General features: G+C 41.7%; 1 protein-coding gene across 1 annotated transcript in view; it reads right to left on the bottom strand.

The window, feature by feature from the left end:
• The window catches only part of ST3GAL3 (ST3 beta-galactoside alpha-2,3-sialyltransferase 3), a 360,651-nt gene that overhangs the window by 228,645 nt on the left and 105,721 nt on the right, over window positions 1-26,285 (bottom strand). The window contains exon 5 of the mRNA XM_015422952.1: window positions 24,180-24,222. Coding sequence (XP_015278438.1) covers window positions 24,180-24,222 — 43 coding nt within the window. The remainder of the gene's footprint in view (window positions 1-24,179; window positions 24,223-26,285) is intronic.

Genomic DNA, 26,285 nt, shown 5'->3' with positions numbered 1-26,285 from the left:
CATTCCTGGGTAATATACAAGAGGACAGCATTTTAAAATACGGTTTCATTATGACTGGTACTGAACTAAGGCCCTAGGAACTGTCCCAGCAGATATTCTAGGAAAATCAGGGGGAAAGTCACTGTGCAACAGAGATACAGATATTCTTTCCTCTACAATCTGACATTGTAATGCATCCTGTTCAGTACATCTACAGTTATGTACAGTATCAACCACAACACAAAGAAATCTTTTTTTCTGTTGCCTTTAAAGCTACTTTATAGTTTCAAATCAAAGCCTGAAGTTTCAAATTAAAAATGCCAAAGTTTCTTTTGTACCAATCCTATTAAAAATATCAAGAGATTGGTTTCCCTGACTAATGGTGACTTGCTGGTGCCATAACAGGTAGGGCTGCTTACCTTAAAAGACACAAGTATACCAAGAAACATTTTAGTCTGAGACACAAACTTATTAAACTTTACAAAAGGTGATAAAAGCTCATGTTCCAAAGTGCCACAAGCAAAACTAGTTTGTAGCCTAACCACAGCTGCCAGCCCCAGTTGCTCAGCACTGCCTCATTTCCCATTCTGACTATTCACTTTAGTTTCGCAAGATGTTTTACTTTTTCAACCTAATTTATTTGTCTGCTCCTATTAACCACTATGTATCTCAATCTTTATTAAACTGCCAAAGACATTCATAGCCAGTTTGAGTGCTGACTGTAGACCTAATGACCTGGGCCACCTAAAAGAAAACCTCCCGGAAGACATTTAGTGAGTATTTAGTGAGCATCGTGCAACCAAGATGTCTACATATTGCATTAAATATAGAAAATTACAGGAATTTCCTCAAAGATCTAAAATTTGTTCAAGGAATTCAGTAATGAACTACAGCAGCATTAGTGAGACCAATATTATTAAGAAACTCAAAGGGTGGCATATAATTCTTTGTTTTAATACACTTTATTAGATTGTTAGGATATACAGGTTTAAGGGGGGAAAGGGAAACAAAGCAATAAGTCTTCTGCATATAATTCTTCTCCAGATATCATTTCACACTACAGAAAGATAGACTGTGAAATTTTAAAAGTTCATAAAGGCTTCTTCAAACTATATTATCAAAAAGTTCATATCTTTGTATTTCTTTCATCTTGTAGGAAGCGGTGGCGCAGGCGGTAAGAGATGCCTGCACGTACATCTGGCCGAACAGCTTCGGCTGTTCGAGCCCCACCGCGGCCGGGGTGAGTGCCTGGCTCTATGTCCCAGCTCCCGCCCACCCAGCGGCTTGAAAGCCCGTTAAAGGACGAATAGACTAATGGGTACCTGCTACTAGAGCGGGGAGGCACCCGGCCCTGTGTTGCAGCGGCGAGCGGCGAAGCGAAGCAGTGGCAGCGGCGGAGAAAAATGGTGGCTGGCGAGGCAAGGAGCAAGCGAGCGAAGGAGGCTGGACCAACTGGCGTGGAGGCGGAGCAATGCAGCAGGCCGGAGCCTCATCGGGACAGAGGCCGCAGCGGAGCATGCACGGAAGTGCGAGTGATCCTGGCCCGGAAATTGAATCGCTACAGCCGGAAGAAGGGAACTCCAAAGACCAGCACCAGAAGGACACCGCCGACTACTGCGCCCGCAAGAACAAACAACCGAAGATCCGCCGCAAAAAGGGTGCCTGGTAGGGTAGTCACCACCCCTGTATGTCTGTGGCCCTAGGTTAGATTCTGTGAATGTGATTAGCACCCTCTGTAAGCCGCCCAGAGACCCTTAGGGGTTAGGGCGGGATAGCAAAATCGAATAAATAAATAAATAAATAAATAAATAAATCTTATCCAATCGTAAAAAGGAGTCCACAGTCCAACAAAATCTTCTTCCATTTGTCCTTTTAAGATCAAAGTAAGTTTGTCCATTTCCACCCTTTTCATGGTCTTCATTAGTAGGTCTTGTTCAGAGGCTATTGTTCGAAGTTTCCAAAAAGTTGCAAATAAAATTCTCACTGCTGTTACTACATAAATTATAAAATATCTTTGATTTTTGTCAAAATCATCTGGTATACAAATCAATAAAAACAATTCTGGTCGAAAAGGTATTGAAGTCTGCAGAACTGTCTGTATAAATGTATGCACCATAACCCAGAACTTATGTACAATTTCGCATGTCCACCACATATGGTAAAAGGTACCTACATGTTTTTTACGCTTCCAGCAACTATTAAACATATTTTTGTACATTTTAGCTAATCTATCTGGTGTTAAATACCATCTATAAAACAGGTTATACAGATTCTCTTTAAATGCAACCAATTTGGTAATTTTCACATTCAGTTTCCACAGTTTACTCCACTGTACAAGATAAATATTACAACCTAGATTTTGCATCCATTTAATCATACAATCTTTAACCACTTCATCCTCCATTTTCATTTGCATTAAAATACATACATTTTCTTAATCAACTTATCATTAGATGTACATAACAATTTTTAAAATGCACATTGTTCTAAGTAAAAACCAGATTTTCTACCTTTAACATATCTAGATTCAATGTGAGCCCTTGTCCACCAATCTAAATTAACACCATGCTTTGTTAATTCTTCCTTTGTTTTTAGGAATTCTTTATCATCTAAAAGATCTTCATATCTAAGAATTTTATCTAGTGAAATTAAGCTTGGTTGTGAAAAGACTTGAAGGAGTGAGACCCATCTTGGAATTTTAGAATATACCAATGGTAGAATCTTTTCCCAAGTTGATAATAAGGATTTTATTATCAAATGATTTTTAATTATGCCCAGCTGCTTTCCCATACCAAACTAAAGCATGCCATCCTATCTTTAAATCATGCCCTTCTAGAGCTAAAAGTCTTTGATTTTCAAGCAAAATCTAATCTCTCATCCAAACCAAGCAGGATGCTCTATAAATGTCCTCCAATCGGGTAAAGCAAAACCAGCATTTTCTTTGAAATCTTCCAGTGCTTTCAATTTAATTCTTGGCTTTTTCCCTTGTCAAATAAAATTAGATGTTAGCTTATTCATATCGTCAAAGAAGGATCAACTGGTTCAAACAAGGAATAGTCTGATATAGAAATATGTTCATTTTAATAGCTGCAATCCTTCCCAACAAAGATAGATGGAGACCTTTCCATCTTTCTAAATCTTTTTAAATTTCTTGGAGCAATTTCAGGTAATTATCCTTCATCAAAGAACTACACTTTGGAGTTATATTCCTAAATACTTAACTTTTTTCTCCAACTGGAATCCTGTTAAGTTAAGTTGAATAGAAGTCATATTCTTTGTTATAACCTTTGTCTTCTGATAATTTATTTTCATCCCAGCCATTTCCCCATACTTTTTCATATTATTCAGCAAATGTTCTATAGAGTCTGCTGGGTCCTCCAAGATAAATACTAAGTCATCAGCAAAAGCTTGTAGTTTATACTTATGACACTTAATTGAAGCTCCTTTGATTGTAGGATCTTTTCTGATAGCTCTTGTCTAAACTTCCAAGGTTAAAATAAATAGAAGTGGTGACAGAGGACAGCCTTGTCTTGTCCCTTTTTCAATTGAAATAGTATCTGTCAAATCACCATTTACAACTATCCTCGCTTTCTGTTTAGAATAGTTTCAATAATTCTTATAAAATCAGTCCCACATTTCACTTCTGTCATCTGTTCAATAAGAAATTGCCACCTAACATTATCAAAGGCTTTTTCAGCATCTAAGAATACCAGAGCCCTCTGTTTCTCAGGATGGGCTTCGTAATCTTCTAATATATTTAAGACCATTCTAACATTGTTCCTTAATTGCCTTTTAGGTTAAAATCCTGTTTGGCCTTGATGTATAAATTCTGATAGAACTTTTTTCAATCTCGTAGCTAAAATAATGCAAAAAATTTATAATCACAATTAAGGAGATAGATCAATAATTTCTTTTGGGTCTGTTTCTTCTTTGTGAATCAGTGAGACAGTTTCTTCCAACTAGGATTCAGAGAGAACCCCCTCTTCTATAACTGTCATGATCATATTCTTGTATGGTAGAATTTATATTTATTTTATTTTTCAAATATATACACCACCCTCGCCAATAGGTTCAGGGCGGCTAGAAGGATAATATCTTCTAGTACTTTATAATATTCTGCAGGTATTCCGTCCAGGCCCAGCATTTTCCTCATATTTTGTTTTTGTATAGCTTCCATAATTTCCATTATCGTAATGGGCTCCTGTTCTCTTCAGATAGTATAGGAAGATCCTGTTTTTGCAGATATTGTTTTTGGTTTTCCCTTGATATTTCCACTTCCCTATATAATTGCTTGTAAAAAGATTGCACAGTTTTCTTTAGTTCTTCCTTCTGGAACTTCTCTTTCTTATCATCAAAATAATGCTGTTTAGTGAATTTTCTTCGGCCATCCTTTATTTTCACCAACAAAGGGTGGTGATCCGCATATGATATGGTGCAACCTCATTTGGAATACTGCGTACAGTTCTGGTCACCACACCTCAAAAAGGATATTATAACATTGGGAAAAGTACAGAAAAGGGCAACTAGAATGATAAAAGGGTTGGAACACTTTCCCTATGAAGAAAGGTTAAAGCGCTTGGTCTCTTTAGCTTGGAGAAACAATGACTGAGGGGGGACATGATCGATGTTTATAAGATTATGCATGGGATAGAGCAGGTCGAGAAAGAGGTACTTTTCTCCCTTCCTCACAATACCAGAACTCATGGGCACTCAATGAAATTGCTGAGCGGTCAGGTTAGAACGGATAAAAGGAAGTACTTCTTCACCCAAAGAGCGATTGCATAGAATTCACTGGACTAGATTGATATTATATAAGAAATTTGGACTGTCTAGCTGCTGTGAAATATCTCTGTGTTTTATTCTTTTATATTTTTATTGTTATAAAATTGATTAATAATAGTAATAGCAGATAGGATATAGAAAAATGAATTGTTTATTGTAAACAGAATTTTACTTAATGACATCTGTTGTGGACTGTAGATTAACAAAGGGAAAAAGGGAATTATGTATCTAAAGATGTTATGAATGAGGCAATGGCTGGATACTTTTGAAGTGTATGGCTCTCTTTTTTGTTTTATATAACTCTTTAAAAAACTAATAAACCTTACCCATCAACAATGGGCAAGCAGGGAGGGGGAAGAACTCACTGCCACAGGAGGTGGTGGCGGCTACAAGAATGGACGGCTTCAAGAGGGAATTAGATAAATATATGGAGCAGAGGTCCATCGGTGGCTATTAGCCACAAGGTATGGATAGGGACTCTGGGGCAGGTGATGCTCTGTATTCTTAGTGATTGGGGGGGGTCAAAAGTGGGAGGGCTTCTAGTCTCCTGGCCCCACTGGTTGACCTCCTGATGGCACCTGGTATTTTTGGCCACTGTGTGACACAGTGTTGGACTGGATGGGCCATTGGCCTGATCCAGCATTGGCTTCTCTTATATTCTTATGTTCTTATTCTAATTCCGAACATGCCCCTAGATTGCAAATTAAAATACTTGTACAATGGGCCAGGTAAAAACTGGGGGGGGAATCTTTAACTTAACAAAGAAAGGGGGGAGGGAGAGAGTAGTAAATAGTTCAAAATAGCAGAGATCTTGCAAGACACTTGGCAAGACCTCAGCAGCCATTTTAGATCCCTAAGCAAACACAGACTGAAAGAAGATCTGGGGGGAAGCAGAGGGGGGAAGCAGGAAGGTGGGAAGGAAAATGGACCAAAACAGCAGGAAATTGAGACAGGGAGGGAGGAATATTCCTCTCCCCAAAAGTCACATTGGTGCCTTCTCTTGTTAATCATATTTCCCCTCTATTTCACTCTTTCATGGTGAGTTTTGCTCCTTGAACAAGCTTAAGTAATTCCATTTGGCTGCTCTTCCACCCTTCAGAGTTAGGATGCAAAGAGGTGTGTATTTATCCTTTCACATACCAGCTGATTGTAAACCAGACTGAATTATTAGAAAGTCAGCCAGGAAAGCATGGTTGGGCCTGTGATGCCAACTGCCTCCATTCCCACTGATTTCTGCTTGGATAGAAACACTGCACTGACCTTTGTAGGCAGGATACAAACACAATAAACCTCATCTATGAATTCCTGTTGCCTCAGAGAGAGACTTCCCTAAGTTAGGATGAAAGAGAGTGACTGGGCCAAGGTAATGGCAAGCAGGGATTTGAACCCATATCTCCCCAGTCTTAGACCAACAACTGAATTACTACACCACACTAGCTCAGCGGCATGCAGCTGGAATGGGCCAGAACTCATCTAGTAACCCCCGACAAAAGACAAGACCATCTACTCATCAAATCTCCACAGACTAACTTATATAGTGAGAGACATAGATCCACTAGAGAAAGGCCCTTGGACAACAGACAGTTCTAGTCAACTTACACAAAAAAGCCAAGACATATATACAAAGGAAAGCAACCTTCCAATTCTACTACCCAGTCTAAGCTGGTGGACCAACATTAAGTCACTGAGCTAACAAAAAACATTTAAACTGTTTTGCTATGAACATAGCATCTGTACTGTTCCAGTCTGTAGTATCATGCTGGCTTCCTGAACAGATTCAAGATGGTTAGGTCACTTAGGGACTGGTAAAAAAGGTAAAGGTTCCCTTGCTCGAAAGCCAGTCAAATCCGACTCTAGGGTTGCGGTGCTCATCTCCGTTTCAAAGCCGAAGAGCCAGCGCTGTCCGAAGAAGTTTCCGTGGTCATGTGGCCAGCATGACTAAACACCTAGGTGCATGGAGCACTGTTAAATTCCCACCAAAGTGGTACCTATTTATCTACTTGCAATTTCTTGCTTTCGAACTGCTAGGCTGGCAGGAGCTGGAACTAGAGATGAGAGCTCACTCCGTCTTGCGGCACCCGGGTCTCGAACTGCTGAACTACTGACCTTCTACAGCCTGCAGTTCAGCATCTTAACCACTTGAGCCACCGCAGCAGGGACTGGTACTATTACTCAAAACCCAGCACAAAAATGAGGAGAAGCAAAGGAATCCACTTACAATTTTGTTAATGCTGAAGAGGGAAGACATTTAAACAAACACTAGTAACGCAAGCTGCATGTGTTCCTAACTCAGGCTGCTTCCATTTTTATGGTCTTCTCATAGTCTGGGTTGAGTTCATTTGGGTTTGAGTGGGTAAAGTTTGTTATTTTTGGCTCTCCTTTTATTTTGGAAAAGACTTCAATTTCTGCACATTTTATTTCTTACAAGGAAGTTTGCAATTATTGTCCATTCTAGTACAGATATGGGAGATACAGCACAAACATGTAATAAAACACAGACAAATCCTCAGAGTCTATAGAATGTCTGGGAAGTGCCTAGTGGAGAAGCTCCCTCCTCCATCTATTTAATAACTGATGGAACTTGCAGAGATGGCTAAACTTACTTCTTTGACTAGAGAGAAGACATTATTTATATTGTTAACTGGAAATCCCTTATATACGTTTTGCATGAAAAGGAGGAAAAATGAAATGACGATTTGCAGATTTGATGATTAAGGGGGGATTAGATAATAGAAAAAAGATACCTCTTTTTTGTACTTATAGACTGTTAAGTCTGTAACTTTATGCATATTCGTCATGGAGAAAATTGGAAGCCACTTCTGTATATTCTTTATAATTTATCTTTCTTCTTTTTTGCTTTGTTTCGCTTTGTTTTCATTAACTTTGTATTTCTATTTCCTTTTTAAAATGTCTGTTAGTTTTTATCTTTTGGTTTAAAAATCCTTAATATTTTTTTAAAAAAATTCCCTGGGCTAATATTGACTCAACTCTGTGTATACAGGTACAATCACCATTTGATTGTAGCATAGCATCAAAATATATACTGTGCTTTTTTTTTCTTTCCAACTAATCTTTTCACAAATCCTTCATGTGGATTTCTTCCATTAGAACGCATGATTATTGTTTTGATTAATCACAGGCTGTTGATGTGAGGCTATTCTCCCAGTGATGGGCTAGGTAAAGGAATTACTGTTGAGTAAGTTTTTTATTAGTCAAAACACAAGCCTACAACCTATAGCCTGCCATCCACAATTTACACACCGTTCTAAATTGTCCAGCAAAGAAGTTCAGCTTACATTTTGCCTGCCATAGTACACAGCAGCTGCTATGGTGATTAAAGCTTTATAAGTAAGCCACCACCTAGCTCAATAAAACTCTGAGCTACTCTCTTCTTAGCATTCCAACTTTTCATTCTCAGTGTGAATGCTATTTGATTATACTTCAGATTAACAATATGGCTCCTGAGCAATTTTCTACAGTGCACATTGTTAATATTGTCCTTCCCTTCACTTAGCAAAAGTCTTCTTTTCTCATTTCCTTTCAATTCCCATGAATCCTAGAGAATAGCAAGTAATCATTATCTAGCTGTGAATATAAAAAAGTGTGACTGACGTCACTGCAAATAGTACAGGCAGGACATCAACAATTCGAGAAAGACAGAGATCACAAGAGAGAAAGTCATAAACAGCCAAATGTGAAATACCTCCCAATATTCCTCCAAATTGTAGCATCTTGGGATCTTAGCCTCAATTTGTCGCACAGCCAAGCAGCAAAGGGAAATTCTCCAGTCAGTTTCACTATTTGAAACCAGCTCCCCTGCCCCTTTAAAATGTATTTTTTCCTTTAAAGTATTGATAGCAGAGTAGAGGAGCTGGTTTCAAATCCAGCAGAGGTTGAACCCCCTCTCCCTTCCCTGCATGGCCCTCGGCTGCACAAGCCTGTAATTAGCATTTTATGGTCTGAATGAGACACATGATCTTTGTCTCACCTCTCTGAGCAGAGCACTTAGGCATGAGTCATGGGATACATATATTATTCAAAGGCTAATTTTACCAAAAGACATTTCTCATAATTTTATCTTAGTTTGTAAAATGATAAAGAAACACCTAAGAGAGTTCAGTGAGTGCTATCTGAGTTCAGTTGCCCTTTTCCCCCCTTTCCCCCCCAAGTCATACAAGGGCAGTCACACCATCACCAATTAAGGTACCATTACAGGGTTACAGATCAGCAGCAGAATGCTACAAGGATTATCATGTCTGTGAAACAGCCACATAACTAAACCATTTCTGTCAACAGGGCCATCATCTATATATCTAATTCTCAAGTGTGCCCCCTGTATGTGGATGCTTAAATCCTCGCACCACGGGCACCTGGGGGGGAGGGAGATGTTAGTGCGCACGTGGGGAGGTCCCCACGTCTGCACAAAAATCTGAAAGCTTCAAAAAAAATCGGGGAGATAGTTAAATCCCCCCGAAAATGACAGAGCGTCCCGTGCGCATGCGCAGGGAACGCTCTGCCGGCGCCCTCGCCGCCGCCTCACAGCCGCTTTGCGGGGGAGAGGGGGGAAGCGCCGAGGCCCGGTGGCTACGAGCCGCGTGGGCCGCCGAGGCCCAGTGGCTCCAAGCCACGCGGGCCTCGCTTTCCAGCCGGGTGAGGAGGCGGGTGGGGGGAGATCGAGCGGGGGGGCCCGATACGGAGGAACCGGCGGGATCGGGGGGAAACGTTACCTGCTCCTGACTCCTCCGCCGGCTAAATGCAGAGCTCCGCGCGAGTTTCGCGGGTCGTCTGGCTTGTTCAAGATATAATATCCATGCACTACTAACTCCAAATCTTTTCTTCTTTGAGCCTCTGCCTTTCTGGCCCATATGGAAAAACTGTTTTCTACCTCTGGAATCTGTACTCTTCCCAATTAGAGATTGCTGCTTTCACTGGAAACATTCAGTGAAGGTTGTCTCTATTAGGGTTGCCAAGTGAAAAAATCACCACAGTGGGGGAGTCCCGGCTTGCGGCATGAGCGCGGGCGCGCCGCATGCACGTCACTAGGAAGTGATGTGACAATACAGGGCACGCTGGGGGCGGGGCCACGACTGTCTGAGGGAAAACCATAGTTTTCCCTAGGATAGTCGTGGCCCCGCCCCCAGCGTGCCCGGTGTCATCACATCACTTTCTGGTGATGTGCACATGGGGGTGGGATTCCCCCGGGGCCCGATCCACCGGTGGCGGAGAACGGCCTCTGGGGCGGGGGTTTTCCCGCCCCCCCCGGGTGGACTTGGCAAGCCTAGTCTCTATGCAAATAAAAATACATGATACTGAATCTGGGGATCCTTTTTTGATGCAATGTTAGGACAATTACCAGTGTCTTACACAGATGGCTGAAGGCTCTCAGGAAAACCATGCTACAAGTAAGTTGGCTCAGAAAATGGTGATCTTGGAGATAAAAACAGACATTTTCCAATATATTTATTTTCTGTTAAATGCCTTGGGGAGTAGTAAAATGGGAAAATAATCTTTTAAACTTATTTATTTATTTAGACTTATACCCCGCCCTCCCAGCCAAGGCTGGCTCATTTCAACATTTAAAACATTTTAAACATTTAAATTTCATAACATTAATAAATTATTAAATGATGGCGGCTCCTTTCCTTGTAGTGATCTAATCTTGTGCAGCCAGCACAGGCTGTTCTTATGGCTTCAGGGAACATGCCATGCATCATTTGCAGGATCTACATTTAGGATTAATTAGTTTGTAATATTAAAAATCAAGTTCTGTCTTCGACATCCCTACTGTCAGATATACAATATGACTTAAACTATTAAACATTCATTTAGCAGGAAGATGAGTCGAGGCAGTGGAAGCTCTGCATTGATAGACTAAGTTATTCAAAAGTAAGTCCTTTGGACCACAGATAAACCTGGGAATGTAAATACTTCCTTTGTTGGAGGCTGCCCCTGTGGTTTAACATTTTCAAAGTACAGGAAGCTATAGGCCATTCCCAATAAGTTCTCGAGCACCATTCTTGGGAGAGATCACCAAAGAACTGTGTCTCCACAATCCATACACAGTGCAGAGAGAGAGATGGCATATTCCAATCAAAAGCAGCACATTTGGGCTGTCTCATGGGTGATGGTGTTCAAAAGAGAAAGAACCTGGCTCCAAGTCCATCAAAAACAGGGAGACAAAATATATGTCATCTTTTCCAGTGAACTAACCATTACTAGGTATGATTGTATAGGAATATTGCTTCTATATTCACATGCCTTCTCCTGTGATGTCTTTTGATAACATGTTGTGTCTTGTTTCCTGTTGCAAGCCAAATGGAGAGGCCACATGGCCTTAATAGCCATGCCATAAACCCACATTCTTTCACACTTTCATGCCAAACGCCAGACCTCATGGCTACATTTTCTGGCCCACTTGCGATCAGTCACATACACAAGGAAGTAGCTGGAGTTTGGGACAGATGCCTGCAGGCGGGGTCCCAAACTTATAGCCTATCCCCACACGCAGCTATGACAACCAACAATAGGGCACACCCATGCCCACTCGCAATTGGCTGATGGCCACATCTAATTTGTGACTGGAATTGGGGTATAATTGTTTGATCTCTATGGGAGTGAGTTCTCTTGCTCTTGCTCTCTCCCCTGTCATTGTCTGTTTTATTGCACCGAAATGCTGTCTCTTGAAAAACAAAGTCCTGCTTTGTGACTTGGAGCACATGGGTGTGCAAAAATGGGATTTCCCTTCAAAATCCCTTGGACTATTCTGGACTGTGGATGTTCCTGATGTGGTAACTGTGTATCTTCAATGTGTAGTTAAGGCAAATTGTCCTAGCCTTTGTTATTTTGTAATCTCCTAGTCTGCTGTGCTCTGTACTGAATAAAGATCCTTCTTATTGCTAATCTGTCTTTGATGTTGTAACTTGGATTCCAAGTCTGAGTCTTGTGCCTAACCCTTCACCACATACGCTACCATGGGAGGGTAAAAAGCGTGCATCTCTGGATAGAGTTGCTACTGTGTTAAATCCCAGATGCTAACTAAGGGCTGGAATCTCTCCCTTAGGAAAAGCAGGGACTATTGAAAAGAGATTCTGGTGGCATATTGTTCTGAAAACCAGAGAGGATATAGACCATCTTGTGGTTTGTTGTTTAATGTACTGAAAAGTACAGGATTCCCTCTCATCCCTGGACTGGCCTGGGTGGGCTAATCCTGTACAATGATCCAATTACCCCATCTTCAAAGGGCACTGGTTCTGAATACAGAGGACTGGAAATCATTATGAGAAAGACAGTTAACAAGTGAGAAGTAGGGGCATACAAGAAAGAAAACCTGCCCTAACTCATTCTCCCAGCTGCTTTTCCTCCCTCAAACAGCAGCACTTACAGGCATACTCCTCCTTTTAGTACATCCATCAAATAAATCTCCCCAAAGCCAACTACTTGTCACTATAACCCTGCATTCACAAGCCCCAGATGTATCTAGAGTAGAAGCATGCTTCTGGGTACCATCAATAAAGCTGAGCAGCAAAGGCAGGAGAGAGTTTGGGGAAAACAGGACAGGCAGGACAACCATCCACTTTCATCTCCATCTACTTGCCTCGTTGAATTTCAATCCCCCCCCCCACATGATCCTGGAAGTGGCATTTAATTAACCCTTTGCAATACATCCCAAGAGGATAGACATATAGCACATGAAAATTAGTACAGGGGCTTTGAAGACCATCAGGGATACTCAAAACAATTCAATTCTTGTTTATTTTTATTTATTTAAAACATTTGTTAGCCGCCTTTCTCCCTTGCAGAAATCAAGGCAGCTTACAATATAAATATAGCATTATGAAAAACAAAAATAAAAAACAAGGTTGCACTTACCTGTAACTGTTGTTCATCGAGTGGTCTTCTGTGCAGTCCCAAATGGAAACTGCGCAGTTGCAGGCCAGCCTCCTCCCTCTGGGGCTTTCCCACCAAAACGCTCACATGACCAGGAAGAGGGACACTACTCCCTCAGTTCTCTCCATGCTGCCACCAGAGACCCCTAGAAAACCAAATTTCTAGAGAGTTCACAGCGGGGCAAGTGGGAGGGATGTGTGCCTGCACAGACCACTCGATGAACAACAGTTACAGGTAAGTGCAACCTTGTTTTCATCGTCGTGGCTTCTGTGCAGTCCCACATGGGAAGATTAGCAAGATCACTGAGTGAAAGACGTGGGTGTGAATCTCTCAGAAGGAGACCACAGAGGACCGCTTTATCAACAGCCTGCTTTAACATCTGGCCGAACATCTGTTCAAGCCCCACTGTGGCCAGAGTGAGCTCCCGGCCTACGTCCCAGCTCCCGCCCACCCAGCGGTTCAAAAGCCCGTTAAAGGGCGAGTAGATAAATGGGGACCTACCCTTAGTAGGGTAGGGGGCACCCCCTCGTCCTGAGGAGTGTGGTGTGCGGCGGTGGGGAAGAAACAGCAATGATGGCAGCAACGGCAACGGCGGAATCCTGGCAGCAGAGACGAGGTGGCGTGGCGCAACGACGAAGCCAGTAGAGTGACCCCTGGTGGCCTGCGGAGATACAGCAGACAGCGGCCGTCGCTAGCAGCAGAAGGCGCGGAAGACGTCATCTCCTGGTGCGGCGGAGCCTACTGGACAGAGCCGAGGCTGGGAGAGACAAATCAACACGCCGAGAAAGCTGCCTCGCCGGAGAAGCGCCACGAGAGAGACGTCCTGCTGACCGAAGGAAGACAGCTGAGAGCCGAGGAAGCCGGAGGCCGGAGGCCAGAAGGGAGAGCCACCACCACCGGGGTGCTAGGTAGGCTGACCCAACCCCTGAGAATGTGCCCATAGTTAGGGAATTACAAAAGTGACTAGCACTACAAACTGTAAACCGCCCAGAGACCCATGGGGGGGTTAGGGCGGTATATAAATCGAATGATAAATAAATAAAATAAAAAAGTTGTGTAGCGGCACAAATTGACCTTCACCCAGAATCATCTTATACCAGAGCAGTAAGCTCTGTGCAAGTGTCCCCACCGAAATACATGTAGGAATGTGGCAAAGGAAAAAGAGCACTCTTTGAAAACAGCCATCATACACAGAGTGGTAATGAAGGGCCGTGTGCTCAAAACAGTGTAATAGCGTCAACTGACTCACAAGGATGGGTTGTGTGAGGACGCTGACCATGCATTACATGAGGAGTGAGAGACAATCCTTGATAGGGGATTCTAGCAGGACATCACCTTTTGAAACTTCATGCACGGAGGGGGTATAAGTTAAAATCCTATTATAAATGAAGCACCATGGAAGTGCCAAAAATAAAATGAGGAGTTATACCCCTCTTTTGTAGCATGCTTAGTAATCCAACTAGGAAAACATCAGAGACTTTTTGTCCAAATCAGTTGCCAAAAACATATTCAACAGCACAAGAAGCAGGGTTCAAACCTTGCTGCAGCTTCTGTAGAGACTCTCCTCACTTAGAGGTGCAAGGTGTGGTACTGCATGAGTGGTGTTTGCCACTCAGAAAAGTGGGAGGCTACTGCTACAACGCAGGAAAGGAGCTTATCAAAGTATTAATTTATTAGCAGAAGTGAGAATAAGCGCATCTGCACTATGATAATGAAAGGTAGTGAAAAGAGGTGAGATGTGGCTAAGGAAACGATGGACACAATACGCCACAAGGAAAAAAAACTTGTGTAGTCTTTAGAGTAATCTGTGCCGCGATATAGGCAGAGAAAAAGGCATAAAAATTTGTGAGGGATTAGAAGTGGATTCCTCAATGACAAGGGTTATTGTCAGGAATAAAGCATAAAGGCCATGGCCTGGGATGTCATATTGTGGGGCCATGCCAAGTAACCCAGACCTCCAATCAGAATATCAGGAACTGATGTCTGCTAATCAGTTAAAACATGGTTACAGTGCCTCCTTCGACTCTGTGGAGTGTTTGCACTAAAACCAGAGACAAAGTAAATATGTCCATCATGCCAAGGTAAAAGTAATGTCAAGACAATTAATATTGCAGGACACCAGGAGTTACTGGGAAAGGTTCCCACACAGAGTGAAGGAGTCATTGGAGATGGCATTACTTCTATAAAATCATAGACAAAAGAAATGCTATGAGAGAAAGGACCACAAGCATGATGCATATTAGGTCTGTCTCAGAAAGAAAGAAAACTAAGTCTGGGTATCCCGTGAAGGGTAAAAGACACAGCAAAACAACAGTTCTGTTTACAGTGTCACATATAGATTAGTAAAAATGACAGGAAACACAGTAGTGGAAGGTGAACAGAGCTGACAATCTTAGTAAAACAAGGGGGGTGGGAAATTTGGGTAGGTTGCTTTGAAAAGGATCAATAAATACCTGTCAAAGTAGCAGAGAATATTTAATATAGGAGCCTCACATAGGCCACACTAATCTCTGTGCACATTGAGAGGCAACTAAGTATAAACCCAGTGAAAGGGAACATTGGGATTCTACCTTTGGAAGCTTCCCTCTTGAATAAGACGGGTACTGTCTGCAGGAACAGGACCTTCAGCATACCAAGCAGACACTCTTCCACTGAGCTATAGATCCTCCCCACTTATCACTAAATTGAATGATATAATCAATTGGAGACGGGTAGCCCTCATATAGAGGAGAGAAGGGCAAATTGTTGGATCTAAGCCTACCAAGGGACATAGGTGCATATAGAATTGCAGGAAGCATGGTGGACAAAACAGCAGAGGTAAAAGGATCTTGATCACCAGAGACTTTGTCAGCAGGAGATGCCAAGGATGGAACTTGGTCTCTTGATACATGGACAAAAGGTATGCAGAATCCTGAGACATCACATTAAGTGAAGGCAGGAAAGATATGTGACTCAGGGATCCAACAGCAAGCCTGTTATTGCCCCCAGAATGTTTTTTTAAATAAACTTTTATTGATTTTTACACTACATCCTATAGGACATGGGGATGGGAACAACACTAAAACTAAAACAGAAGCTAAATAAGGCAAGGATCAATTACAATGAAAAGATACATTCTATATATAACGTTCCTACAATAGGAAGGAAAAGTTTTAATATAAGTTATTACACTCTATAAAAGATAGCTTAAGTTATTTTTAATACTGTTTACTCGGTGAACTACATGGTTTATTTCAGTTCATTTATCCGGTTTCTTCTTTTTCTTCTTGTATTTCAGTTTCACTTTGAGTTGCTTTGGGGCTGCTACTCCTTTCTCTGAGTCAGAAGTCTCAGATGTTTCATTTTCTGATTCAAAAGTCCCAGATGTCTTAGTTGAGCTGCTTGATGAATCCTGTGAATCAGATTCACTTTGTTCTTCTTCTTGGTGTTTTTCCTGTTCTTTCCCCTTTTTCGGGTTTTGTTGCTGTTCCAGAAAAAAAATAGCTTTCTGTACGGAGTTAAGTTTAATTTTTTTATCTTAGTGTTTGAATACAAGTCCTTCCGGGAATGTCCATCTATAAGTAATTGAACTGGATTGGAGAAAGGAAGATAAGTCTCTGTATTGCCTTCTTCGCTTTCTCACCTCAAATGGGATATCCTTTAAGATTTCACTTCTTCTTCTTTAATTGTCTAGGTTTTACCAGCAGTACCTTTTAAAACAGCATCTCTGCTAGATCTCTTAGAGAATTTAACAAATAATTCGCCTGGTAAATTGTTCTTCTTGATAAAATCTGGATAAGTCTGATATATCAAATCCACATAATTCTGCAGTTCTTCTTGTTTAAGATCAGTCATTGGTACCAAGGCTTAAGAGTTGTTTGAGGTTTTCACCTTTCTGTTCAGGAATGCCTTGAAAACACAACACATACATTGATCTGTCCCGTTGAATGACACATACATTGATCTGTCCAGTTGAAGCTGTAATAGTTGACCTTTATCTAGAGATCTTTCTTTTTCTACTTCATCCAATTTTTGTTGGGTACCTTTCAATTTTGTCTCCACTTTCTTAATAGCTTTTTCAGAGTTGTCTGTTCTGTTCTCCATACTTGTTAGTTGTTTTTGTACTCCATCCAGTTTAGTGTTGACATTAGATATCTGTTCCAGCAGAGGGTGCAGTGCCATTGCTAGCATATTAGGGAAGCCTGCAGCTGTTTCCTGTGCCTGTGGAGGAGTTGGAGTCGATGGTTGGGTATTTCCTGTAGGAGGCTTCTTTTCAATCGCCATTCTTCTTTCCTTCCCAGACACCGTTTACATAAGAAGAAAGTTCTTCAAGTTAAAATGAACTTTCACCATTTGGTATGCGCTTAAGATTGTTTTCCACCTTTCAATCTCCTGGAATGTCTCTCACAGTTAGTTTTGCTTTTTTCTTTTCGCTTTGAAGTCTATGGACCACTTATTCTAATGGGGGGGGAAATTCCCCAACTCTTCCCCAAACCCACCTTTGTTTAGTGAATTGAGGCCATTCACTATCGCTTAAGCAGTGGATCGGTTGACTCACTTTTAATGCCTTAAAAGTTGTGCAAAAACGTTTCCATGCTTAATGTCACGACAGGGCCAGTGGGACAAGGCAGAGAGGGGGAGTTCACAGTCCAGTCCTAGAGTCAAGCCAGAGAGAGAGCAAAACAATCAGAGCAAAAGTCCCAATGCATAAAGCCAGGCCGTAGTTAGAACGTTACCGAGAGTCAGAGTCCAGAGAGGCAAGCGTCAAAGTCAGGGTGCAGAGCCGAAGAGTAAGAGCCAAGGGGTCGTCAAAACGTGGACTGGAGTCAGAAACTAGGAAGTCAGTCAGGAGCTGGATTTCAGAGGTGCAGCAGAGCTTCTGGTCCGAAGGATGAGTTTGCAAGCACGATTTGCCAGCAATCAGCGACCTATTCAAATAGCTCGCTGGGTTGCAACCTCATTAGTGCCTCATTAGCACTGCCTCGCGAAGTCCTTGATCCTGCTAGAACTCCAGGCTTATTGATCTCCAACCATCCAAGCGTGCCTCTTTGCGTCTGGTTGCCAAGTCCCGGCGTCTCCAATCCCTCAGCCGGTCGACAGGTGGCGGAGAATCAGGTGGCGTGCTGCTGGGGCCAGGCACTGCCTGATTGGTTTCAGGTGCAGGCTGTCCTGGAGGCTGGTGCTCATCCTTTCCGGCACTTAGGTTTGACAAAGACTCCCATGCCCCCGATGGTGTTAAAGGCATGGAGTCCTCAGTTTCAGAGCTCCCAGGCGCCAGGTCAGGGGCAGGCATGACATTTAATCTCTTGCCCGCCTCATCCGGCAGCATACTCTGGACGCCATGTCAGCTCCCCAACAGCAGAACCTCTCGGGGTAAAAAGGGAGCCCCAATTCCTTGGCTGATGCCTCAGAAGGAACTCCCTCCCCTACAAGGACACTGGGGGGGGCCTGGACCCATCTGGGACCCCTCCTGTCCACCAGGTCTTGGCGTGTCTCCATCGGAGCACGAAAAAGAGAAGAAGAAGAAGAAGAGATTGGATTTATACCCCGCCCTTCACTACCCAGAGGAGTCTCAGAGCGGCTTACAAACTCCTTTCCCTTCCCCTCCCCACAACAGACACCCTGTGAGGTGGGTGGAGCTGAGAGAACTCTTGACACAAACTGCTCTTTTTCAAGGACAGCTGTGCCAGAGCTTGTGACTGACCCAAGGTCACATCAGCAGGTGCAAGTGGAGGAGTGGGGAATCAAACCCGGTTCTCCCAGATTAGAGTCCACACACTTAACCACTACACCAAACTGTCCAAGCTGGGAATCGCCAAAACTAGAACCTGTACTGCCCCCAGAATGTTGTCCAACTAGACAGCAGAATTCACAGCATTTGTGAGGAGGTCATTTACTTCAATGTTTCATTTTGTCCCGTTTTTTGCTTGTTTATTTTGTTTATATTAACTCCTAGCATGGATTGGGTAGGGTAACATGAATGACCCGAATTAAAGGAACAGATTTATCATGGGGATCACCAGCATAGGCTGTGAGCCACAGTGCATTAAGATACGTTCAAACAGAATAGTATGAAGGTCATAGTGACCTGTTGCTTTATAAACTAATGGGACAGTGCAGTATAGAAAGAAAAAGAAACAAACTGCATCCCATCCGGGTTTATTTTAGACCATTAATACTCTGCACAGTTTAATTAAAGAGTAAGTGGTATTTGAACTGTAGGCCAACAGGAACAACATAGATGACCCATGGAATCAAGAATACAATCATTGATTGTAGCAGAGGATGCAACAAGATCCATTAATTATACTCTCAAAGAGAGCAACAAGAGACGTGGTACTCAAGGCCATAAATAGGGCAACCTTAAAAATCAAAGACGAAGAAATTAGAGTCCTAAAAGATATACCATTCGAGATAAGAAAGAAGAGGAAACAATATAAAAACTTAATTACTTTTTACAGAAAAATGCCACACCTTACAGATGGATAATACCTGAGGGACTTATTTTCAACTATAAAGATAAGAAAGAAAAGATTGACTCTGTCTTAAAAGCAAACCAGTTCTTGGAGCAGCAACAAAGACCAGCGGAAGAAAAAACAACAACAGAGGAACAAGAAGAAGAAGATAGAAGCAGCATATATGGCTCGGGAAGCTCGGGAAGAAAATGCAACGAGCAGTACTCCAGAAGAGGAATCCGATTCAGCCAAAGGGGCCTCCGCCCCAAAAGTCCTGAAAGTCCGATGGAAGTCTGACAAAAAGAAGCATAAGGGAAAGAAGTAGAAATAACATAATTTTGTAATTTCAAAAGTTTAATAGCTTAAATGTTACTTACTTGATTTAAATCTATATATGCAAGTTTGCTACAGAAGCTTTAAAATAGCTTCACTTCATTAACCTTACTGTGGAGGGAACTTTGTTTAAGCAAATGATTAATCATATTGTATGATCCTTGTTTAGCTTAAGTTTTTAGGTTAGTGTTGTAGTTTTTTGTAGTCTTTTTAAAAGAGTGGTAAGGAGTCTTGTAGGGCTTTAAAGGACAAAACCAACTCCTTGAATGGGGCTCAGGAGCTAACTGGTAACCTGTGTAATTGCTGTAGTAATGAGGACATAACAAAATACAATACATTTGGAGTCAAAATACAGGGATGCTGGTGCAATCATATCCTATCATAGCTTAATGTCTGAGTACCTACCACTTCAGGCCACTTGATGAATCTGATGAAAGGGGCCTGTACCTGTGGAAACTCCTGTCACAAACTAGCTAGCAAGGTTTATCATACAACAGTTGATATCTTCTTCCTGCTATAGACTAATATATCTACTCTTCTGGAACTTATCACTTGTTATGGCTTACTTCAATCTAGTCTTCGTTTCACACCTGCTTTATACCTTTCCACTGGCTACTAATGATACCTGAAATGAAGCAAAAGAAAATATTAAATCAAATTTCTGGTCATCACTGAATAGTCACTACTTAATTTATGCAATTTTTCCCTATATGTAAAATAAGGACTTACTATTGAGGAAGTCTGAACATTAGAAATGAACTGGAACATTTTAATTCTACTATTTCTCTCTTCCCCCTTTACCTAACTCTGCATATAACCATGGTATCCTTCTAGACAGTTTAGCCAGGATAGGGAAAACTGACATGGCTACAGTCACAGATTGCTTGGTACCATCCAGATTAGATTACCACATTGCACTCTACATGAAGCTCCCTTTGCAGATGGTTTAGAAACTTCAACTGGTATACAGTAGCTGTTAACTTTGTTATGTTAACTGTTTTGAATACCCTACAAACAGAAAAAAAGTTTAGAACATTTTTAATTTAAACCTCTCTCACATACTTCTTCCCCTGTGTGCTTTTAAAAATTACTCCTCTTGTCCCCTGCACTTGGGCTGTGTGTGCACACACGAGTGTGTCCGGTGGCCATTTTGTGCTTGGCTTTGCCTCCCATCACAGGCATTTTGTGGCTGCACTACTCTATGTTGGAATTCCAAAGGTGCCCACAGGTGCAAAAAGGTTGGGGACCCCTGTTCTACATACTTGGGTACAAAGCAGCCTTACGGGGAAGGAATAACAAGCAGCTTCTAGCTTTTGTGAGTAAGAATCTGGAATATCTCCCACCCACTCCTTCAGCTTGCTGCAGAATGGCTATGGGTTTTGCTCACTGTATTTGTCAGGCTCTCAGCAGTTAGGTATAAGCCCCAAAGGGAATATAAATGTAGCAGCACCAGGGTAGGCTGGAAGTGTTACAACCAGAGAAATTCAAGACAGGCTCTGAAAACTCTTTATAACCATCATTCACAAGTGGCTTGGGTAATTTCACAGTTAGGGCAACGACATTATTGATCCCTTCTTTGTACCATAAAATTGTTATATAAAACAAGATAAGTCATCAACACCATGCTGGGCTAACATTTCTTAATGACCTCACTGTGCCCAGCTGTAACATTTGAAACATGCAAAGACCAAAAATATGCAGATCCAGTAATGCCATAACATATTTGCCCTTCTACGAAAGTTGCGTACTTTAGGCACTTCAATCATACATTGGTTAAAACTGACATTATCTGGAACTAGAAAATCAAATTGTAGCACTACTAGTAGAAATACAGTGCTGAAATGACATCAGCATGGCAGGAAACTATTGCCAATTGATTCTATACACATCTCTTCAGCAATACACACATGGCAGCGTATCGAACTATACATACAAGCCACTGTACATATTGGTAACGTCAACATACATCTCTGTGATTCTCAAGCAAGTTCCATCTCAGAACTGACCACAAAAGTTAAAAAAATTACTCAGTGTACAAATGTATGCATGGTATATACATTATGTTATGCATACTGAACCACCACATACTGGCTATTGCCAGAGTTCTCAGTGTGTAAACTAGTTTTTACTGTCAGCTTAATGAGTTCAAGGCTTTTTACCTTCCAGACCAGTATGCTACTGTTTATTAACTCTTTATGCTACAGAGGTGTCATACAGAACTCTGCCACCATTTTTTATGCCAGCATTACAATTACAACCACAGATGGAGGTCATCCATTTGCCCCGTCCTCACCCCCACTTCCAAACATTATCATCAACCCTGCCCCACCTTTGTATCTGTCCCCTCTATACACATTTTGCACCTCCAGACAGCTCCGGACACTTTCTTCTCCATGCTTTTTCTTTTCCATGCTTTTTGGCTACAGAAGTAATGGAGAGAACTGAGAAAGGCTGCCATACTGTGCCTGCTACAGCACTCTCCCACACTGTGAATCAGAAGAAGCAGCCTAGCCATTCAAATGCCTGCATTTTATTTATTTATTTAAAACATTTATTAGTTACTTTTCCACCTTACAGAACTCAAGGTGATTTATAATATAAATAAAATGACCACCATAAAAACCAGGATTTAAAGCTACGATCTAAGACTGCCACCAAATTAATCAAATGCAGTCCTAAATAAAACTGTATTCAACTGCCTCCTAAAGATCAAAAGAAAGACGATCGAAAAACCCAGACTGGACTGCTGTCTCCATATGTTCACTCTCTTTGCCTATACACCAAAGGGTGAAGAGAGCTGGCTGAAAGTACCCTCGTGTGTTTCCAAGCTGAGACTTTTCATACCCCATCTCTGTGCCAAAGGAAGTGATATGGAGAAACAGCAGCCTGTCATATGAGTATCCTGCTATATTTCCACACTGAAAATCATGGAAAGATGTTCAGGCAGCTGCTACCCTTCATACCCCCCCCCACAAAGTTATCCCCCTCCACAAAGTTACACACACCCCTTCCTGACTAGGCACATAGTAAGATGAACAGTCAGGATTATAAACAGTTTATAAACCTGTGGTATACTGTTCGCCACAATCCCATTAGAAATGAGTATGAGGAAGGTGTGATTGTGCTGGCATATGCAATTCCACAATGGCCAAAATATCTTTAGGACATAGGGTTGCCAAATGGCGCCGGGGGGCGGGGAATCCCCCGCTTTGACGGCCCGATTTTCGACGTGACGAAAATCGGGCCTGGGGAAAAACCCACCCCCCCGTGTGCGCGTCACCCGGAAATGACGTCACATGCTGGGGGCGGGGCCAAGGCCATTTGAGGGGAAAACAAAGAGTGGCCCTGCCCCCAGCGTGCAACGTCACTTCCGGGTGACACGTGCACACACCCAGACGCCGGCCGGGAGCCCCCCGCTCCCGGCCAAAAGAGATTTGGCAACCCTATTAGGACAGACTATAACTCATATCCCTCAACTTTATAACATACCCAAAGTAAGAAGGCCAAGAAAACAGGGTTACATTTACGGGTAACTGCTGTTCACCAAGTGGTCATCTATGCAGTCATATGAGGGTTAATGCACACACGTAGGCCTGCTGTGGAGAGATTTTGAAGCTCAAAAAATCTAAAGCAGGGGTGTCAACCATAAGGGCTGGGGGCTGGAATCATCCCATCCAGGGCTCCTATCCGGCCAGTGATCAACTGGTGTGAGGGAGGGAACAGGAGGCTGCTCGAGGTGTGAGTGGGCGGAGCCAGCATGGCGAAACAACCTTATCTGCAGCAGTCAAGCAGAACCCTTTCGCTTTAGTGGCAGCCTCACCAGGAAATTGGGAGTTGCCGCAGCCACATTAATACCGGTTCAGGGTTCCAAGGTGAGGTTGCATGCCTCTCTGCCCAGCCTGCAGCTCTGGTGATGCTGTCCTGGATGGCTGTGGGTATCAGCATTTGCACATGGTGGGGCACATGGTGGGGAAGTCTTATAAAGGGCCTCTGAAGAGAGTTTTCTGTCACTGCCCCTTCCTAACAGAAAATTGACAAAGGCTGAGGTACACTCCAGATTATCAGAAATCAATTGCCTGCAAGCATTGTGGGCCAAAATTCATAGTCCAGTGAAGGTAATTATAAACATTGGCAGTATTACTAGCTACATTTCTATGTGTTTCTATCTGTTGTTCTGTATTAAGGTTAAGCTCCTCCATCTAACCTTCAAACCTATTCACAGTTTTCCCCCTTTTATCAATCTTTGCTGCTGTCCTGCTCTTTTTCTCAGTCCCTCCATTCATTCAATCTCCACTCCCTCATGCTATTTTCTCATCTTGACACTTCCCCTTGTGGTCCTTGTGTATGGAACTCTCCACCTTGAGATATTCCTCTTGCACCCTTTGTATATAAAATTAGTCAAGTCTCATCTCTTTTCTTTCGTATTCACTTCTTTAATGTTCTATTTGATTTCTCCTATCCTTTTCCTATTATAACCTTGAGTATTGTATTGGTGCTGTTGGAAAGAAATATAGTCTCATCAAGCTACTTCAAACTTTTTAAGTCTCTTTCCCTTCGTATTTTTTACCTTGAGCCTGCAAATAGGGACCTGAGCATTATGTTTCTGCATACAACCTATGGTCTTCTACATGCTTTTTATAAACTGATGAACTTTTTGTGACCTTGTTAATTGCTACCACACAGAGCCAAGATAACAATTAATTTTGCCTCCAGTGGAATTGTATGATGACAGATCAAGAAAGAGCCCTTCTATGGTTTACTCACAATTTGGAGTCCAACTTCAGAAGAAAGCCCAGTTTGTCATATTCTGAAAGACAAAACACAGACAATCAGATAATTTAAGGCAATAAGAATCTTGCTTTCCAGGTGACCCATCTGTAAGAAAATGGACACAGAAGTTTCTAATTGGAAGTGATATCATAGTTTTAAAAAATTTACTCCCTCTTAAATAATTTCCTGGTTCCTTAACTTCAGAAGAACTAGCAGAACTCTTTATACAAGGAAACTGTAAAAACAAAAATAAGGATGCATATTCTGTTTGGGTATATTAAACCGTTGTGTGTTTGTTTTTTTTTTGTACTGTCCCAACTTGATCCTGAACACAGATAGCTGTAGAATTTGCACATTCTATAAACCATGACAAGGCACCCCTCTTACAAAACATGCTGTAACTCCTACCACAAATAAACATAAATGCTGCCAAACTACAAAATATGTTCTCTAAAGGGAAATAGCGCAAGATAACTCTGGGAAGTTATTTTTGAGTATGCAGGATATTTCCAATTCTGCTGTATACATCAAAGGCATCAATTTCAACTGTTCCATTTTTATTTCAAAAAACACATCAAGAAAAAAAACCCATGACATGTATCTACTGCTTCTCATTCTGTTCCAGCTGGCAGTCTCAAATCTTACAGTCATCTCAATCCAAATTGCACAGTGGTCCAACAAACCAGGAACAGTAGCAGCCCTGCCATATGCTTTCAGCTGCTTCAAGTGTTGATGTGCAATTTACAGATTACATTTACACTTCCTCATCAAATCTCCAAATAAGTTTTCAAATGAATTCCACACAACCTACCCTGTGGGGGAAAAAGGCTTCTGTAAAAATGAGAAGAAAAAGAGATCTGTTCTGGAAAACTGAGAAACTGCAGAATATTAATGTTCACTGTAGTTTCATCGCACTACATACCATATTGCAAAGAAAATTTGTATTTTCCTTTGGGGAAGCAACAAAGAAGTCAAATCTTTAACAGATCTGTGTGGGCACATGATTGAAAACAAGTAGAATAGACCCACGCCCCAAGTTAACAAAGCCAGTGTTATATCAGCGCCAATCCCATTTTTCTAAAATGTCTCTTCAAAGCATTTTTAATGCTTCTCAGAATAATTTAGATAAGTAGAATATATTTGTAGTTCTATTTGTAAGTCTCAAATTATGAAAATTAATCTAAAAGTACCTTTACAATCTAATTAATAGATTGGGAGTTCTAAAACTGTCATTACTCAGTTACACAACAATACACAGTCATACATTAACAAAAAATAAGAAACAACGGGGAAATCAAAACAAAAATACAAAACAAAAAAGAAATTAAAGGAAGAAAATAAAATGTTTACAATTGTTTTTACACATTTTGTTTTACAGTTTTAACAAGATACTTTGGGGTTTTATTGTCTATATGATAAATATATGTATATAATAATAAAAATGCTATTAAGAATATAATAGCAAAGTTTAACTGAAAAGATTTTGCTGTTCCACATTTGGGAGAGACTATAGTGCTCCATTAACTCCAGAGTTTGTATTTTTACTAGAAAGCATACAAATCAGAAAGACTGCACAATATATTATTAGCATTCTGTATTCACATAATGAGACATACAGACAATCAAAGGTACTACAATTGTAAAAAAAGTTCTAATAAAATATTATACTAAGGATCAGAGTTCCCTCTAAGCTGTGCTTGGGGGCGTTGGCACACAACATTTTAGAGGCCAGCTCAGGGAATTTAGCTTCTGTTCAAACTAAGGCAGTTCCCCCTCCATTGGAAACAATGGAGGATGGGGGCATTTTCTTCTGGGGCTTATAGAATTGGACCCCCTTGTCCAATCTTTTTGAAACTTAGGGAGGTTTTTGAGGAGAGGCACCAGCAGCTATGCTGCAAATCTGGTGCATCAACCTCGAAAAAAGTCCCCCAGAGCCCCAGATAACCCCAGATCAATTCTCCATTATAGCCTATGGGGACCACTGTAGTCAATGGGCCCCATACGTTATAATGGAGCTGGAAAATAGTTGGGTTTTTTTGCGCACCAGTTATGCTTTTCGGTATGATTTGAAAGCTGCCTTGAGTCACAGGGAAAAGTGGG

This window comes from Gekko japonicus, unplaced genomic scaffold (assembly GCF_001447785.1).
Source record: "Gekko japonicus isolate JY-2015 unplaced genomic scaffold, Gekko_japonicus_V1.1 scaffold117, whole genome shotgun sequence".
In the NCBI taxonomy this organism is placed as follows: Eukaryota; Metazoa; Chordata; class Lepidosauria; order Squamata; family Gekkonidae; genus Gekko; species Gekko japonicus.
The sequence above is the reverse complement of the archived record's forward strand: the minus strand, read 5'-3'. Positions and strand labels throughout refer to the sequence as shown.